Here is a 17,534-nt window from a genome sequence, read left to right as displayed (position 1 = left end):
AATGTACAAAGGCTAAAAACAGTCGACCTGTTCAACTGATTTTGACACCCTCAAAACTGATGTGTTACAAGACAGCATATAATTGTTGGTTGGTTCTTAACACCATGACGGTATGAAGCAGTTGCTCAAAACAAAAGTACTAGGATCATCGCGTCGCAGAGCAGCCAACCTGAATATTTACATGGTTTCCATCTTCTATAGACAAATTACTAGGATCATTGCCACTCCCAAGCGAGGCTCAACCACAAAAATTTACATGGTTTCCATCTTCTATAGACAAATTACTCTTTATCTTTGCCACCTGATACGTCAAGTTAGTGTTGTAGATATTGGAATGTCAAATGCAGTGGGAAATCGGAGACCAGAGCCTTTGAACTTTGATACAGGGCATAACCAACAAAAGATGTTAGGCCCTACTACCTGCAGGAAAAATTGATTTGAAGTAAATCAATAGCGTAATGACCAGATATCAGATATCCAGGTGCATGATCTCCCCTGAGCTCATATATATAAACAGTCAAACATGAAACAAACTTGTGTTGCGCACTTTAAAGAAGACACATGATTTAAGGACCAACCAATGGCTACCCTTTAAAATTAAGCCTTCAATTGGAACCATGATAAACTTGTAGCTCAAAATACAAAATGCCTTGAAAGCTAACTAGCCTGAACTGAGAGCAAGTGCAGTTGTAGTGAAGCAGAACCCTTAATGTTTAAAGAGTGAAAGAAACAAGGAAAGAAGTCATCTAGCGTGCACAACATCTTAGTTAGAAAAGATCCACATAAGAGTGACCGTCCTCTTCTCCAATGTAAACTTCACAGAACCATAAAATAAAGTAGATGCTAAGCAACAATAACAAAAGTATATGATTGAAATAATGTTGACCTTGAAAGTAGCAATAGAACATATCCAAGATAGGACAAGCAGGGATTAATACGAGTGAAAAATGTCTATGCTATCACCATACCAACAGACATCTGACAGACATTTCACTTTTGAAAAGGTTTGTCTTCATGGTGATGACTTCGGGAAAGCAAGGACAAAGTCAGATGGTTTCAGATGAATGTTGTGTTACAGGAGCACAAGCAGTTAACAATAACTTAAATATGAATCTTTATATCGAAACCTACAACTTACTCCGACTATTATCAACTCTCTGACTTGTAATATAAAACAAACTATAGTGAATCAACAAGAGAATTGCGAAAACAAAGATTACCAACATACTAGAGAAGCAAGGAAGTTTATAATGACTGACATCTTTACAAAAGGAAGTTTCGGCAAGATATTGGAAATTAATGTCAGGATGCAAAGGGGAGTTGTGAAGACAAGTTTTAAGGGTATGTTCTTTCTTCCGAGGAGAACTGCATTAAATTGTTCAACCCACAAAACATGGTTTCATGGGATTATTGATTGTCATGCCATGGTAGGACTTTATCTAAAGACAAGTTTTATCATCATTTTGTAATATGAAAAACAGATGTGGCAACATTTTGGTTTTGACTGGATAGATTCACTGAACAAACACCACCTCAAACTCAACCTTGAGAAAGAGAGTCAAGATTTACCACAACAAAAAAATAATTGTCTTAGTCCTCAGTAATTCACAGGTCATAAATTACAAAAGCATGAGTGATACACACACAAGAAAGATAAGAGGAGAGAGAGAAACTATTCTTACTGAAACAAGGTTTTCATAGACACCAAGGTCATATGGATGTCTATACATATTTCCTACTTTTTCTTCCAGCCACATGGCTCTGACTCCTTCATGGTACTGCCAAAAAAGAAGACAGCAAAGTTTTCTAAATATTCTAAAATCAAGTACTTAGCTAATTGTGGAAAATTTTCTCAAACCTCAATTGTGGTCTTGTTCTGCAAAATAAGGTAAATCTGCCAACCCAATAGGACGCTTAACGCCAGAGTTAAGGGAAACAGTAAAGCTCCACCAATGATCTGTCAAGTTGATAAATGTCCGAAAGTCAAAATCAGACTTGAGGAATGATGCTATCAAAGTGAGTCATCTTCTTCTTTTTTTCTTTTAGAGGAAAGTTACTCACACATGTTGTTTTATTAGAGTAACTACTCACCAGGCTCCCTTCCATGCTCTACCATCTACACATACGGAAAGTATATTGGCAAACTATATATCATGATACGTGCTATATGTTAGTAAAATATCAAATAGTTTCAAAAGAACTGACGAATTCATTTCTACGTCTCGCATAACTCTTCGAGCCTGAAGTATGAGGAACTGCTTGAGATGCTCGTGCAGCTCTGCCAATATTAGAATATGTCTGCCAAAATAAAAGCACACAGTATAATATGATTCAATGTATATATTCGCAATCTATATTAATAATAAATATAATATAAAATATTGAAACAATATACGTGACCTGTCCTCTTTCAGAAAACCAGTAGTGAACAAGCTCCCTCCACTGCTGAGGGTATACATCAGGAGGAGTCACACGAGCAACCTCCTCCTCTGTCGTACCCTCGCGCTTGAAGTCCGTCTTCAATTTTGCTTTATATTCTTTTCATTTGCGATTGAGGGACTTTAGCACCCAATCATGGCTCTCTGGAGGGAGTACAAACTTATCCTACAACAAGATTCAGAATGTTATAATAATATTAAACATCTAAAATAAAATTATGATACTAAGCAAATTAATATACAGGAGGTGTCGAATTAAAAAGAATAAATTCAATTCATTACCTGTATAAGTCTAAGAAGCTCAACCTTAGACGAAGGAAGCATGTCATTCCACTTCGTATAGTTGAGCGGACACAGCTGACCCTTGCGTGCAACCGATCCTAAAAAGCTTGATAGAAGACTTCCAGCTTTATTGATGGGCTGCCCCAATTCGTTGCATCGGATGATGATCTTTTCACCCGGAGGAAGCTTCCACACATCCTTTGCTTGAGTGGGTCCCCGTCTCGTCCTCACCGTCCCTTGTCCATCTATTAAAATTAAAAAGTCTTAAAAAGTTGAGGACAAATATGAACATAAAATATGAACTTTAAATCGAATTACCCTGGATCCGGAGCTCATCCTCCGGACAATCAGCAGGAGGCTCGTGCTGAGATCCTGACTCGTGCTGCTGGTGCTCACATGGCTGCTGGGACTGCAGGGACTGCTCAGAAGTAGATCCCACCTGAGAATGCTGGAACTCCACATCTCTAAATCGTCTCCCTCGGGGCATATTGTTACCTGGTATGCACAAAAAAGAATCAATATTTGGTTAAATAATAAATTTATACTAAATAAAGGGCTAATAAAAGAGAATATAATACTTGGTTAAATGATAAATTTTACTTACCATTAGAAACTACATTCTCATTCAACATCCATCCTAATCAGGTGATACTAATCTTTTCAATAATTACATTTTCTTTTTGGATTTTCAAAATGCAAATATTTTGTTTCCCCAGTTCCCCTTCAGGCAAAAGGTCTTTCATTACCAAAAACCAAGGGATGCAAAAGAGAACCTGCGAACAGCATGAATGCAAGACTACGTAATCCGGCTGCCATTCTCACATGAAAACAGAGCACACACCTTCAATACCACATTTTAGTTGCCAGCCCCATGCTAATTAGGTTAAAGCCTCATACAGTGTCCACATGACAATGGCGGTATTAAATAAAAAAACATGAAATGGCTTTCATTCATGATGCTAGGGGAGCTGGAGGCACTTGTAGGAAATTTCTTCCTAAGATATAAAATGAATACAGAGCACACACCTTCAATACCACATTTTAGTTGCCAGCGCCATGCTAATTAGGTTAAAGCCTCATACAGTGTCCACATGACAATGGCGGTATTAAATAAAAAAATATGAAATGGCTTTCATTCATGGTGCCAGGGGAGCTGGAGTCACTTGTAGGAAATTTCTTCCTAAGATATAAAATGATGAATTCTATTACAAGATAATTCCACCTACTAAGAAAATCTACAGTTTCTTGTTACCAGATTCCCTAGGCGGTGTATGAATGAAGAATTATAACCAAATCAAAATTGCGCAACTAATACACAGGACAATTATTTATCTACAAGGTCGAGATTTTTAGAATAAATGTACTTGCATCAGTGTTCTACACACCAGAATGAGTTTGTGGCCTGCCAATTGAGAACCGCAAAATTTATCAGAAGACTAGATAAGAAAATTATCAATCATATGGAAGACCACATCTGCACCATCAGAGTTCAACCAGTAGCTCTTCACCTGCATGTTCACAAAATGGATAAATTATTAAAACAGATCAGTCAATAGATGCGAAAAGCTGTAAATGCCATGTTACCACTCCAACGTATACATGCCAGATGGGGTAGCAAACATGACAATGTCATGGTGGTCATGGCAAGATTGGGATAAAGGGATTCACGATTCCACCAATTAAAGCTTGCCTGTTGGGTAAAATAGGCGATGGACAAAGAAACAGGTACCAGTGAAAGCTTAGGAGTAACACATGTTTAATGTGGCAAAGAACCACTATAGATTACATTTGTGCATAAAGAAGGCTACATATGGCTCTGCAAGGAAGGGGCCCGGTGTCAAGGTTTTAGCCTTTTAGGTGTTATTATTGGATTTGTGCATTGACTCGCATTATCAGCATATTGAGCCCCACAAGTATGAAGATGTTGTTCCCTGGAAGTTTCAACACTAATCTCAGACCATCAGGTGATACTAATCTAGTATATCAAGTAAAAATATATGAACTGGATAAAGCACGAGAAATACCAGCAAACCAAAACCCAATTCTATAAGAAAATTTAGAACAAAATCCATTGTCAACACTAAACCAGTCTAATAGCTTTTTCTGGCACAGGAGAAAGCATTAAAATTGATAAAAAACAACAGCTCCGATGTGGCAATATTTGGCATAATCCCGCGAAAGTAAAAAATCAAATCTATGAAATTTGCACCTGATATTTGACCCCAACAGCTCCGATGTGGTAATTAGCTTCGGAATCCAGCCATTGGTGACGCCTCTGGATCGATCCACTGTAACCCTGCGAAGATTGAAAGAAGGGAGGAAGAAGGGTGGTGAGATTGGGTATGGGAATGCGGGGAGCAGCGAAGTGAAAGCAAACGATACCCTTACCGTGGCCCAAAAAACCCTAAAATTAGCTTCACCAGCTTCCCCTTTGTTTCCTCTCAAAGGCCCAAGGGGTGTTGGGGTCGGTCGTTCGGCAACACGGAAGCTTTGCAGAAGGAGGCGGAGAAGGAGGAGAAAAAGCGAGAAGAAGGGAGCGGAGGGAGGAGGAGAAAAATACCTCGGTTGGGGTCGGTCGGTCGGCGCCGGAGAGGAGGGAGGAGGAGAAGGGGTTGGAGTCGGACGGCCGGCACCGGAGAGGAGCAAGACGGAAGTGATGATAGCGCCGGAGAGGAGCAAGATGGAACCTAGGGCAGCGCCGGAGAGGAGCAACATGGAAGCTCGAGCAGCGCCGGAGAGGAGAAATAAGGGCTCGATCGGGGTCGGTCGCTGGTTAGGGTGGTGTGCTGGGATTCGACGACGCTTATAAGCGTCGTTGTAGGTCTGGAAGAACAATGACGCGTAATAGCGTCGCCCTATAACCAATTCCCACGCTTCCCATCGTCAGTTGGATACATGGACTATGACGACGCTTAAAAGCGTCGTTTATTCTTTAAATTGCCAACGCTTATCATAAGCGTCGGCAAAAGTACCAACTTTCTTTAAATATGGACTATGACGACTGAATTTTCCCGACGCTTATACAAAGCGTCGGCAAAGGTTGGCGCTGAGCCAAACTTTACCGACGCTTTCCCCTAGCGTCGGGAAAATTCAGTCGGAAAAACCAACATTTCTTGTAGTGATCAATATATTATGTCAATGTTATATATATATATTATTATATTGATATTATATATTATATTAATGATATATATTATATTATAATATATTACTAATCATATTATTATCATATTATTATTGAAGGATAATTTTAAATTATAGTAGAAATATATTATTATATTTTATATTTATATAATGAAAATATTCAATATATTACTCCTATTTACCTTATTTTTCTAATCAAAATAATTATTAGTATTAAAAAATCTATTATAAGTATAAATTAAAATATTAATTCTATAATGAAAAATAAGATATTTTTATAAGATTAATAATTTATAGGATTAATAAATATATTTTTATAGAATATATTAATAATTAATATATTGATAAAAATATTAATATTTTATTATAATATATTTTATATGATTAATAAATATATGATAAGGGCTACTAAAAGTAGAATATGTGATAAAATTATGGAGCTATTATAGGAATTAGCATATTGACTTACATTTTTGATTCATGAGAATTAAAAATATATAAAAAATCCATTTAAGATATATCAGGGGTATTTGTGGTATTATATGGTCAGTGATTTTGGATCTTCGTACCATACCAAACAAGTTACTCATGGATACCTGAAGATTTTTAATTACTGGACCATGGCCTACCAAACACATTGATCTTAGATCACTGGAGATCAAATCACCCCAGCATTCGAATCACCGAGGATCTTAGATTACCGTGGTGATCCTGTTGGGATTACCAAACGCCCCCTATGGGGACGCCCCAGAATTAGTTGGGACATTTGTTCCATGAGCCTATGAGGTTAAGGAAGGAACTTGATGAAAGAACCCATTCATCCTATGGGGACAACCAAGAAATGATTTGAACCTCCGTTCTCTTGATCTTGGAGTCGATGAGAAGTCCAAGTAAAAGCTAAGCTCGAATGGGAGGACACGTATTCGGCTCAATCACCCAATGACCCCATCAGCGAGCCAAAATTACAACCTTTCATGTCAAAAGCCCTGAGTAAAACCCCACATCGACAAATAGAGGGGAAAAAAAGTCTAGCCGACCAAAAATGCTTATGGCTATGTCAACTAGTTTTATTCATTCGACCTTAGAAACTCATATCTCTAGCATAATTGGGCGCGAAAAAGGAAAAATAGGACAATGGAGAGTTTCTAGAGAGGGAAGACAGTGTTTTGGGTGGTGGTGCTCGGCCGAGATGACACATCAGCCACTAGAGAAGAGGAAGAAAAGCAAAGAAAGGTTGGTGGTCATCGATCGCAGTATATGAAGAAGATTGAAATGGTTTTTGGAGAGATAAAGTCAGCATAAAGGGAAGATAGGGCTGGCCGTCAGTTGGCACTGACTGACGACTGTTTGCACCTGCAACGCAAAGTTGTCACTAACCATGGCTCCATAGCCCTAATCACAATAGTCGGAGGATTGGGCGAAGGATCACATTTTCTTCTGTTTCGATTTGCTGATCTCTCTTTTTTTTGTGAATTTGAACTGAAGCTGGCTAGGCTTGCCAACTTCAATTCCAGACAGGCCCATTTTGGGCTGGTTCTCACACAAGGCTTGGAGGCATGTCCTCTTTATTTGCTACACCATAAAACAAGAGATCACCTCTTACTTTGGCATTATTTCTCTAGATCATTTTGGAACCAATTACTACAAAACATTGACCTTCCTCCTATTCCAAAAGAGCTTTGGGGAGCATGGCAGTCATTGCTACAGAATCCAAATCATGTGACAGGTATCTATGCTTTGTTATCCGTAGAATTTAAGTTGGTGCATGTGGAACGAATGCAGCAATAGAGTATTCAGATATCAAGCCAATTTCCCTTGCTTGGTTGCTCATCAAATGACCTTCTTTTTGTCATGGATTGTTCAACCTGATGCTAAAGCCATCCATTGGGTTTATAGAAGATTTGCCCACGGGATGCCAGTGGTAGTTGGCACTAAAACCAAAGACTGAGATTAAACAAATGCCAAAAAGTCCTGAAGTCACTATTATGTGCTTGGGTAAACCAGAAAATTGGTCCGCCGGCCTTCAAAGTCAATGAAAGGCTATCCAAATTCAACATCTAAATTATATAAAAGTCTTAAAAATCTAAATTAATTATTTTAGTAGCCTCCAACCTATGCATCAAGTTGGCACTAAAATGAACAGTATCACTTATACCTGTAAACTACATGATAAGATATGCAGATTAAATAATTACTTAATGAATCATGATCTGCACATCTTAGAATATGAATAGATTTAAGTTCACCAGATTTTGATGATATGATCGTACTAAAATATCTATTTTGATACCTATTTAATGATTAGGTTGGAGACCACGGTTAGCGGGTTATACTCTATTTTCTTAAGAAATATATTATTATAATAAAACAAAATTATAGTAGCTGTTCAAAATCATTCCTTAAGTAACAAAATTGGCCCTCTATTGAAATCATGGCTCTGTCCTAGTATGACTCTGCACATTCATCAGGTGTCAAAACAGAATAATACAAGAATATATAATCCATTTAGACATCCAAGAACACGACATATAATGGCGAGATACACTACAGTCTCCCTTTGGGGGTCATCATCATTTTCCATCAACCCTGTTTCAGTAACGGCAGAATTTGCTGAAGAGGATTACTATCAGGAGAAAGCCAGATATGAATCCCATCGCAAGAGGCAGTCCTTCGAGAACAAAATTACTTTCTTCTCTGTCATTTTCCTCCTCCTCGGGAGGCTTTGAAGTGGAGTTGCAAACTAAGAAAAATTCACCACAGAGACCAGGATTCCCTTCGAAGCTCGAACTCGAGAAGGTTGAAAACTGACCTCCCTTGGGAATTTGGCCCTGCAAGTGGTTGTGAGCAACATTGAACGAAGATAGAAACGTAAGGTTGACAAGGGAGGCAGGTATTGTCCCTGATAAACCATTGAAAGACAAGTCCAATGTCTCTAAATTCCGAAGGCCCGACAATTCATCAGGAATAGAACCTGTGAAGTTGTTGTTGCTCAGGTCAAGCACCTGAAGAAGCCTCAAGTTGCCAATCTCCTTCCAGATTGTTCCATCCATCATATTATTGCTCAAATCCACTGTTGGGGGGAAGTTCATATATTGTTTGTACCACAGGAGACGTGTTGGATTTTTCCAAGAGAAGAAGGGGATGCCATGAGAAGAAGACCCATTGTGTGAAAGAGAATCAGAATTGAGGGTTTTTAGTTTCGTTAAGCTCATAGGAATCTCGCCAGTGAGTGAGTTATTTGACAGGTCCAGGTAAAAGAGATAATCCAGGCTCCCAATACACAGTGGAATGCCACCAGTGAAGTGATTCCAAGACAAATCTAGCAAACTCAACTCTTTGATATTCGCTAACCACGAGGGAATCGAACCAGTGAGAGCACAAACTGCTACAACCAGAGCTTGCAAACTGTGAAATCCTTGAATTCCGTTATTAGGCAACTCTTCTCCATAAAAATTCATTGTAAGGATAAGGACCGTCAGATTCTGACACTCCTGTAGTGTTTGCAATGCCACTGAAACATTGGAAAGACTGTTTTTGGACACTGACAGATAGGAGAGAGCGTGAAGGTTCCTAAAACTATTGGGAATTTTTCCATGGAGATTATTACTAGCAAGGTTTAGAACCTGCAAAGCTCTGCAAGAAGACAAGCTCTTCGGGATATGACCGGAAAAACGATTAGATCCGAGATTGAGAACAACTAGTTGAACCAAACTAGCGAAATTAAGGTCAATATTTCCATCAAGAGAATTATTTCTCAGATTAAGCAAACCAAGCATCGAGCAAGATGAGAGTGAATTGGGTAATCGACCTTCCAAACGGTTGGATTCAGCGGAGAAACTCTCCAGCCTCTGAAGGCCATGAAATGAATCCGGAATGAATCCGGTGAATCGGTTGAAGGAGACGTCGAGGTAGGACAAGCTTGTAAGGTTACTGATACCCTTACCTAGCTCACCAGTGAAGTTGTTGCTGTTCAGGTCCAGCACCTCCATCCGCCGTAAATGAAACAACTCTGGAGGGACAGTGCCTCGTAGGGAGTTATGGGAGAGGTTGAGGAAGCTCAACCGATCCAAACCTGACACAGAATTCGGGAGAAGCCCTTTCAGATCCTTGCTTGCGAGATCCAAACCGACGACCCTTAAGCATGGATTGGTAGAATTTATTGAGGACGAGGAAAAAACTGAGAACAAAGCACAGCGCACCCCAGGCCAACTGCAACAGTTTGCAGCAGGAGCATCATGAAATTTCCACCCATCGATCCTCGAATCAAGACCATTTGAGAAAGCCTCTAGCTCTCTCAGATCATTAGAATTGCAGCTGAGATTTTTGGAATTGGAAGCACAAGGTTGGGAATAGAGAGATATAAAGAAAATGGCGCAAAAGAGAGGATACATAGGAAGCACCTGCCAGAGACCTTTCATGGCTCTTGTTGTCAGCTCGTGTAGGTGTTTCCCTTGGTCACATGGAACCAAGATAAAAGGAAGACTAGCGGACTTTGCCATCGAAAGCAAACAGGGAAGCCGTAACAGTTGACTACCATCGATGTTTCTTTTCTTGATTGAAAGGGAGGTGTTAACCATCCCTTTTTTTATTTATTTATATCAGATGAAAACAAGCGAGACCGGGCCACCTAGAAGATTGGCAGCGCACACAGAGAAGAAAGGAAGAAGAGGCACTGAAACAACGAGGAACGGGGACAGAACGGAGATTTCAGACTTCACAACCAAAAAGCATAAGCTCGGAAGAAATATGATGCTTCTTCCATGAAAAGAAGAAACAGCTGACAGCAATGTTTTGACTTCAACTAACGGGGTGAAGTTTTTAGGAAAACTTCTTAGTATAAAATAGTGCGAGGCCGAGAAGGAGATCAGTGGTGTTACTGAAATAGGGGAGAGAAGGGTTAGAACGAGGAAAGAAGGCCAGTGGCTTTAGCAACCATGTGGACCTACAATGGATGAACAGTCTCCAACAAGGTGAATATGTCCCATAGTCAGGCCCATAATGGGCCCGACCCAATAGGATAACTGAGGCCCAAACTCAGCCCACTATAGGCACAGCCCAATAGGGTCCAAGATCATCCTCAGTTTGGGGCCGAAACAAAGGAAGAAGGGGTGACCAATGGCTTGGCGGTGGCCCGGCCAGCGGCTCGCAGAGGCATGACTGGCGGCGTGATGATGCGGCCGGCAAGAAAGGGCCAACTACTTGGCTCGGAATAGAGGAGTGGGCGTGAACACAGAAGAAGTAGAGAAGAAGAAAGAAAGGGGATGTAGTAAGGCCCCCCTACCTTAGAGGCAACTTTCTCGGCCAATGAAGAAGGCGGGGAAACTCATCGGCAAACGACGGTGGCGGTGCTTCTTGCTGCAGAAGCAACGGCAGCCTCGGACAAAGAAAGGAGTTGCGGAAGAGACCAAGCTGAACAACAAGGCTTCCAAGAGGTGGCGCTCGACCGAGGTGGCACACCGGCCACCAGAGGTGGAGGAGGGAGGAGAGGGAGAGAGGAAGGAGAAGGTTCAACAGTGGATCAATGGCAGAAAAGGAGAGATTTATAAAAAAAATTCGAATGGCTCACTGCTAGGATTTCCGCGGTAGCTGAGCATGATCAGCGGCTGCAAGGTTGCAAAGAAACGGCTACGGGGATGCCGCGAAACGGCCGCGGTGCCTCAAATTTTGTCTTGCCCGAAGAAGTCAGAGAGGAACATGATCGCGATTCTCTGTTTTGGCTCTTCAAAAGGTCCTTGGGTTGAAGTCGGCTTGGGCTGCCAACTTTAGCCCATTATTCTCACATTTCATACCACATAAAATATAGGAAGAAAACTTTTCTCCTTTAGTATCTCTATTTACACTCTTATCATGGTATCAGAGCATACATGATTGATTCTCTAGATTCTGCCATGTTTAACACCGAATCATCATCTTCCACCTCTACCATGACTGGCAATCCTCCCATCTTCAATCAAACATCCCAAATTACGATTCAAGCAAGGTAGAGCTGTTCTTGTTGATTTTAAGATGAACTCAAAGCTGCTTATGAAATGGCTCGTCAGAAGAATTGGTGAGAGCATGAGGCCCCTAACAATCTTACATGCACATAGTTTTAATTAATCTCGATTAATTGTTGTATTAACATCAATTTGATGGCTACAATTACTGGTTTCTAACCACATAATGATTTAAATCATTATATAATAAACAAATAACTCGAAGTAGTAATTGTATTGATTTATCAATTAATTTTGTCAAGCTTTATGAAGCAAGATGCAAGTCAACCAAATCCCTCTCTCAGCACATCTTGCAACTATTTTGAGATTAGATTTGAGGCTTAGCCATCAGTTATCTGAACCAAACACAACAGTCACAGGTGGTTTACTTTATTGAAAACCCCTTGAGAAGTATGTGAGAGAGAGGAGAGAGAGAGAGAGAGAAGGGGGGGGGGGGGGGGGGGGGGGGGGGGGGGGGGGGGGGGGGGGGAGAGACCACGGACAGGACTGGGCATAGGCATGTTTGGCAGCATGGCATACTCCAATTGCATGCTGAAACAAATCCAGAGATTTATACGTAACCTAAAGAGACAAAGATGCGGATAGAATCACAAAATTATAGTAGCGGATCAAAATCATTCCAATTGGAATCATGGCTCTGTTCTAGTATGACTAAGCACATTCATCAGGTGTCAAAACAGAATAATACAAGTATATATAATCCATTTAGGCATTCACTACATAGAATGGCAAGATAGACTGCAGTCTTTCTTCGGGAGTCATCATCATTTTCCATCAACCCTGTTTCAGTAACGGCAGAATAACGAGGATTACTATCAGGAGAAGGCCAGATATGAATCCCATTGCAAGAGGCAGTCCTTGGAGAACAAAATATCTTTCTTCTCCGTCATTTTCCTCCTCCTCTGGAGGCTTTGAAGTGGAGTTACAAAATAAGTAAAATTCACCACAGAGACCAGCATTCCCTTCAAAGCTCGAACTCGAGAAGGTTGAAAACTGACCTCCCATGGGAATTTGGCCCTGCAAGTGGTTATGAGCAACATTGAACGAAGAAAGAAACGTAAGGTCGACAAGGGAGGCAGGTATTGTCCCTGATAGATCATTGAAAGACAAGTCCAATGTCTCTAAATTGCGAAGGCCTGACAATTCATAAGGAATAGAACCTGTGAAGTTGTTGTTGCTCAGGTCAAGCACCTGAAGAAGTCTCAAGTTGCCAATCTCCTTCCAGACTGTTCCATCCATCATATTATTGCTCAAATCCACTGCTGGAGGGAAGTTTATGTAATGTTTATACAGCAGGTTACGTTGTGCATTTTTCCAATAGACCAAGGGCATGCCATGTGAAGAAGACCCATTGTTTGAAAGAGAATCAGAATTGAGGGTTTTTAGTTTCGTTAAGCTTATAGGAATCTCGCCAGTGAGTGAATTATTTGACAGGTCCAGGTAAAAGAGATACCAGGCTCCCAATACACAATGGAATGCCTCCAGTCAAGTGATTCCACCCGGCTTTTATTTGTTTACATCAGAAGAATAAAAGCAAGAAGTGGCCACCTAGAAGATTGGCAGCACACACTGAGTAGAAAGGAGGAAGAGGCTCTGAAACAACGAGGAACGGGGACAGAACGGAGAAGAAACATGATGCCTCTTCCATCAAAAGAAGAAACAGCTGACAGCAATGTTTTCACTTCACCTAACAGGGTGAAGTTGAAGGAAAACTTCTAAGTATAAATTAGTTAGCTGTCCGACGACAATTGAGCCAATCGCCAGTCTTCAGCTAACCAAGAGTCCACTGATGCTCAAAGCACTGATGGAAGCAAGTGATGTGGAACATTTTTTCGAGTCAAAAGTGTGCCGAGGGCAAAGTCCGGCATAAGTGCGTGTTGCACTCCAAGTCCAAGATTCTCTTCATGTATTTTTCTACTGCACTTATTCTCAAGGGCCCTTGTATGATTGTTTGATTTCCGACTGTCATTTTAGCCTATCATCGATTTTCAGGTAACCAAGAGTCCACTCATGCTCTCGGCAGTCATGGAAACAAGATATCTCTATCATTTTTCCGAATGAAAAGTATGTGGAGGGCAAATTCCACCACAAGGTCGTGTTGGACTCCATGCCTATCTTTGAATTTTCTACTTGTATTCCTCATGAGAACATTGTACTACTGATCTTTCTTGGGAAAGGGTCCTGCAACGGATGGATCTAATTTGCCAATTGGGTAGTTGGATCCAACACTCTTAAGTCAATCCTCTCCAACCTTTTAGATGGTTGCCCATGTGAAATGGCACTATTAGAGTCAATTTTGATGGCATCCCCAATTTCGAGGAGAGCCTATTGGGCCCCTCTCTTTTCTCCCCTCTCCATCCCTCCCTTCCCCGTAAGTTCCTAGAGCTTGCCAGTGTGCTCGTCGGATCCCGCCACTCAGCGGCTTTGGCTGACGTGTTCGATGTTGTGTTGAGCTATCTTAGCTCAAATGGGTTAGGTTTGGAACTGCGAATCCAATTGGACCCGAATTTGAACCCAAATCTGTAGTAACTTCATTTGGGCAGATTGAATATGGATACATGGGTCTGGCTGGATACAAATCTAATCTGGATCGATTGGATTGTCTCCTTTACAATGCTTCAAGTTCGAAGCCCTAGTATACTGATCGAGAGGCATTCAACCATAGTTTTCTTTATTATCTTTGAGTGTTGCATGTTTTCCAAGTGACTTTGAGACTCAAAATCCAGCTACAAAAGACATTCATCCACAGTTGTTAAAAGCAAACATATATCTAAAAAAGTTATATTTGGAGGTGTGCTTAAGCATTAATCTTTTCCTTTCTTCTTTTTCTTTGTTTTTTCCCTTTTTTGTCAACACCCGTAGGAGAAAAATGGATGAAATAAATGATGTTTGCTGTTGGAGATGTGACAAACTTGTAAAATCAATGGATATGAAAGAAAAGCAGGGAGTTAATTTTCTTTAGAATAAATTACAAAAATCTTCTTGAGATTATGGGTAAATTATACTCACACCTAATAGTATGAAAAACCTATGCTTATCTTTCTGAGATTTATTTTTATCCAATACTTTAATCCATAAGTTAACAGAACATCAGTCAAACTGTTAATTTTAAATGGGACCCAAATACCAAGTCAAACTGTTATTATCTTTGATTCCTGTATGTTTTTTTAAGGTGCCTTGAACCGTAGTTGTAAAAAGCAAGCATATATCTCCCAGAGAAGTAGGTTGGGTGATTATGTTGTAAGGCTGAGGAGCTTCCACGTATCTCTTTAAGACTTAGATTCTTCTCATTAGTTTGTGGCCAATTGATGTCTCCAGAGAAAATTAGCTTTCTTTCTTTCTTTCTTTCTTTTTGTTTTTTTAGAGGCCCTTCCCCCAAACTTTATTAAAAATAAAAAATATTAACAGAGATTAAGTTACATGAGCAAGAGGTTTAGAGGAGCCATTTACAACAAGGGAGACTGGAGGTTGGAGATCATCCTATTGCCTCATTTTACGGTCGACGTACGGACAGGGAAAATTGGCTTTCAACAGTGATTTTCTTCTATTTAATTTCAGGTTATGCCGTAGTTCAATAAAACAATATATAATTCAAAGGGATCTAGGAAAATTAACATGTTGCTGAGAGCATGGAAACTCTACCGGATCAAAATAAAAATTTATTCTTGTTTACCATAGGAATTAACACACGCACAGTATATATATATATATATATATAAAGAGGCAAACAAAGCTTCACCTCTAAGTACAACACGCTCTATTTGTTTGGACTCCATAGAATGCCGTTCTCGAGCAGGAAGTGGCAGATTGGCACAGTCCCAGGCTTCACATGAAGCACCTGGAAAGCCACGTACTGGGGGTTGAATTCGGCCGTATTAGTGTGGCATGCAGCCACGGCCTCCACCTTTGTCCCATCCTTCCCCACCATCGACAATGTGTATGCTACCGTGCTTTGTGAGTGGCAGTAAAACACAGCGTATATATAATTCATAACATGGCAAGACACGAACTTAGAGCCAGCCAGCTTTTGCACCTTGGACATGGTGTACACTTGCTTCGGGGTAGCATGGTTATCCAACGTCGTTGACAAGGCCCGGATGTTACGTGTCCCAAGGGTCGACGTGCTAAAATCCACCATGGACTCGAGGGAGGTTGCGCAGTACTTGGTCTCTCCATCAACTGGAGGCGCCTCGCAGTCCTGAAGCGTCTTCTTCATGGATTCTGCTTCGGTGGAGTTGGGGTTAATGGAGAGGCGGGCAAGCATTTCTGGGAGCTTGATGGATGAGAAGGGAATGGAGTCAGCCATGCGACGAGGAAGAAGGGTGGCGCCAGAGCTGGTCCGGATAAAATGGATGGTCTTGTTGGCCCCGGGATGCAAGACGTCCTTCTGTAAGAAGAAGATAGTTGCAAAGCGATCTTCTATTTTGGTTGCTCGCGCGGGACCTGTAGTTGTAGATGTAGGAATTACCAAGTCTCGCGAAGTTCTTGCCCTTGCTGATATTAAAGCTGAGCCCTCCCTCGCTAACATTCACGGCTGTGCGTGCCTCCTTATCAGCCAATATATCTGCGCGCAGTTAGTACAAGCTATTGATAAGGCATGTAATCATGCTCTACCTTGGCAAATTACTTTTCAAGCAAGGTTGAGCTCTGCTTGTCGATTTTAAGATGAGCTCAAGCTGCTTATGAAATGGCTCGTTGGAGGAATTGCTGAGAGCATGAGGCCCCTAACAATCTTACATGCATGCCTGTAGCTTCAATTAATCTTGAATAATTGTTACACTATCATCAAATTGATAGATAGAATTACAGGTTTCTAACCATATAATGATTAAATCGTAATATAAATAAACAAATAACTCGAAATAGTATTTGTATTGATTTATTAATCGATTATGTAAGCTCTATAAATTAAAGCAGGATGTAAGTCAACCGGATCCATATCTCGGCACATCTTGTAGCTATGTTGAGATCAGATTCGAGGCTTAACCTTCACTTATCTGAACCATGCAAAAGCAGTGACAGATGGTTTACTCCATTGACAACACTACTGGTAGAAGTATGTGTGTGTGTGTGTGAGAGAAAGAGAGAGAGAGAGAGAGAGAGAGAGAGAGAGAGAGAGAGAGAGACCACGGATAGCACCGGGCATGGGTGTTTTTGGCAGGACTGCGTGCCAGTAGACCTCCGCAGGTGAAGCAGCATGGGCATGGCTTACTCCAATTGCATGCTGAAACAAATCCTCATCTGGGTTAGAGATCTAAAGATAAAGTGACAAAGATATAGATAGAATCACAAAGAAGGGGAAATTAGCTGGTGCTTACAGCGAAGAGAACGAGGAGGAAAGGCCCCATTGCTCCGGGGACCAGCAGAGCCGAGACAACCACAGTGCCAGCAATTAAATGAACAACTTACCGCGTCAGGGGTGGGTAGAGCGTGGATTCTCCGTGACGGCCGGCGGGGTCTTTCCATTGTCGATACGCGCCGGGAGTCAGCCCATGTGCTACGTCAGCCGGAACCCACATATTGTGTCAGACGGGCGCTGTACGGCATTTCCGCACGGGCCGGGAGAGCGCTCATGCAGTGCAAGGTTTCCTTGGATAATCGCATCCAGAGGACTTACGTCTGGACAAGGTCACAAGCCTTGCTAGAGTATCGTCCGATTATGATTTGTTGCATC

General features: G+C 41.1%; 4 protein-coding genes and 1 long non-coding RNA gene across 5 annotated transcripts; all 5 read right to left on the bottom strand.

The window, feature by feature from the left end:
- Positions 1 to 290: 290 nt before the first annotated feature.
- On the bottom strand, positions 291 to 2,106 carry LOC103700728 (probable protein S-acyltransferase 16). Its single transcript, XM_039122191.1, has 4 exons — positions 2,062 to 2,106; positions 1,859 to 1,957; positions 1,683 to 1,778; positions 291 to 420 (listed from the first exon to the last, which is right to left on the bottom strand). Exons 1-4 carry the CDS (start codon positions 2,104 to 2,106, stop codon positions 310 to 312), a joined length of 351 nt encoding a protein of 116 aa, XP_038978119.1. The 3' UTR covers positions 291 to 309.
- Positions 2,107 to 3,883: 1,777 nt separating this feature from the next.
- LOC120108554 lies at positions 3,884 to 5,413 on the bottom strand. The gene is made up of 2 exons (XR_005509849.1): positions 4,930 to 5,413; positions 3,884 to 4,228 (listed from the first exon to the last, which is right to left on the bottom strand). It is a non-coding gene; the product is annotated as an uncharacterized LOC120108554 (long non-coding RNA).
- Positions 5,414 to 8,287: 2,874 nt separating this feature from the next.
- On the bottom strand, positions 8,288 to 13,192 carry LOC103722750 (phytosulfokine receptor 1-like). Its single transcript, XM_039122190.1, has 2 exons — positions 12,859 to 13,192; positions 8,288 to 10,449 (listed from the first exon to the last, which is right to left on the bottom strand). Exons 1-2 carry the CDS (start codon positions 13,190 to 13,192, stop codon positions 8,456 to 8,458), a joined length of 2,328 nt encoding a protein of 775 aa, XP_038978118.1. The 3' UTR covers positions 8,288 to 8,455.
- Positions 13,193 to 15,541: 2,349 nt separating this feature from the next.
- LOC120108552 (BURP domain-containing protein 3-like) lies at positions 15,542 to 16,289 on the bottom strand (the record flags this gene model as incomplete). The annotated part of the gene is made up of 1 exon (XM_039122188.1): positions 15,542 to 16,289. A coding segment is annotated over one exon (672 nt), but the record flags the coding sequence as incomplete, so codon positions are not given.
- Positions 16,290 to 16,296: 7 nt separating this feature from the next.
- Positions 16,297 to 17,210, bottom strand: LOC120108553 (BURP domain-containing protein 3-like; the record flags this gene model as incomplete). Its single annotated transcript, XM_039122189.1, has 3 exons — positions 17,179 to 17,210; positions 16,988 to 17,084; positions 16,297 to 16,424 (listed from the first exon to the last, which is right to left on the bottom strand). Coding segments are annotated over exons 1-3 (255 nt in total), but the record flags the coding sequence as incomplete, so codon positions are not given.
- Between the last annotated feature and the right edge of the window lie 324 nt (positions 17,211 to 17,534).

The sequence above is a fragment of the Phoenix dactylifera genome, unplaced genomic scaffold (genome assembly GCF_009389715.1).
Source record: "Phoenix dactylifera cultivar Barhee BC4 unplaced genomic scaffold, palm_55x_up_171113_PBpolish2nd_filt_p 001391F, whole genome shotgun sequence".
Classification (NCBI taxonomy): Eukaryota; Viridiplantae; Streptophyta; class Magnoliopsida; order Arecales; family Arecaceae; genus Phoenix; species Phoenix dactylifera.
Note: the sequence above shows the minus strand (reverse complement) of the source record. Positions and strands in the feature narration are given on the sequence as shown.

Excerpts from the sequence above, each read along its gene's own strand:
- LOC103700728 (XM_039122191.1), bottom strand. The coding sequence starts at position 2,106 with ATGGAAGGGAGCCTGGTGAGTAGTTACTCTAATAAAACAACATGT. Across the intron at positions 1,779-1,858 it reads AGAACAAGACCACAATTGAG|TACCATGAAGGAGTCAGAGC; the intron begins GTTTGAGAAAAT and ends CTTTTTTGGCAG. Across the intron at positions 421-1,682 it reads TCTATGAAAACCTTGTTTCA|GTAGTAGGGCCTAACATCTT; the intron begins GTAAGAATAGTT and ends TTTTTCCTGCAG.
- LOC103722750 (XM_039122190.1), bottom strand. The coding sequence starts at position 13,192 with ATGCCCTTGGTCTATTGGAAAAATGCACAACGTAACCTGCTGTATAAA. Across the intron at positions 10,450-12,858 it reads GGGCCAAATTCCCATGGGAG|AAAAAGGGATGGTTAACACC; the intron begins GTCAGTTTTCAA and ends ATAAATAAATAA.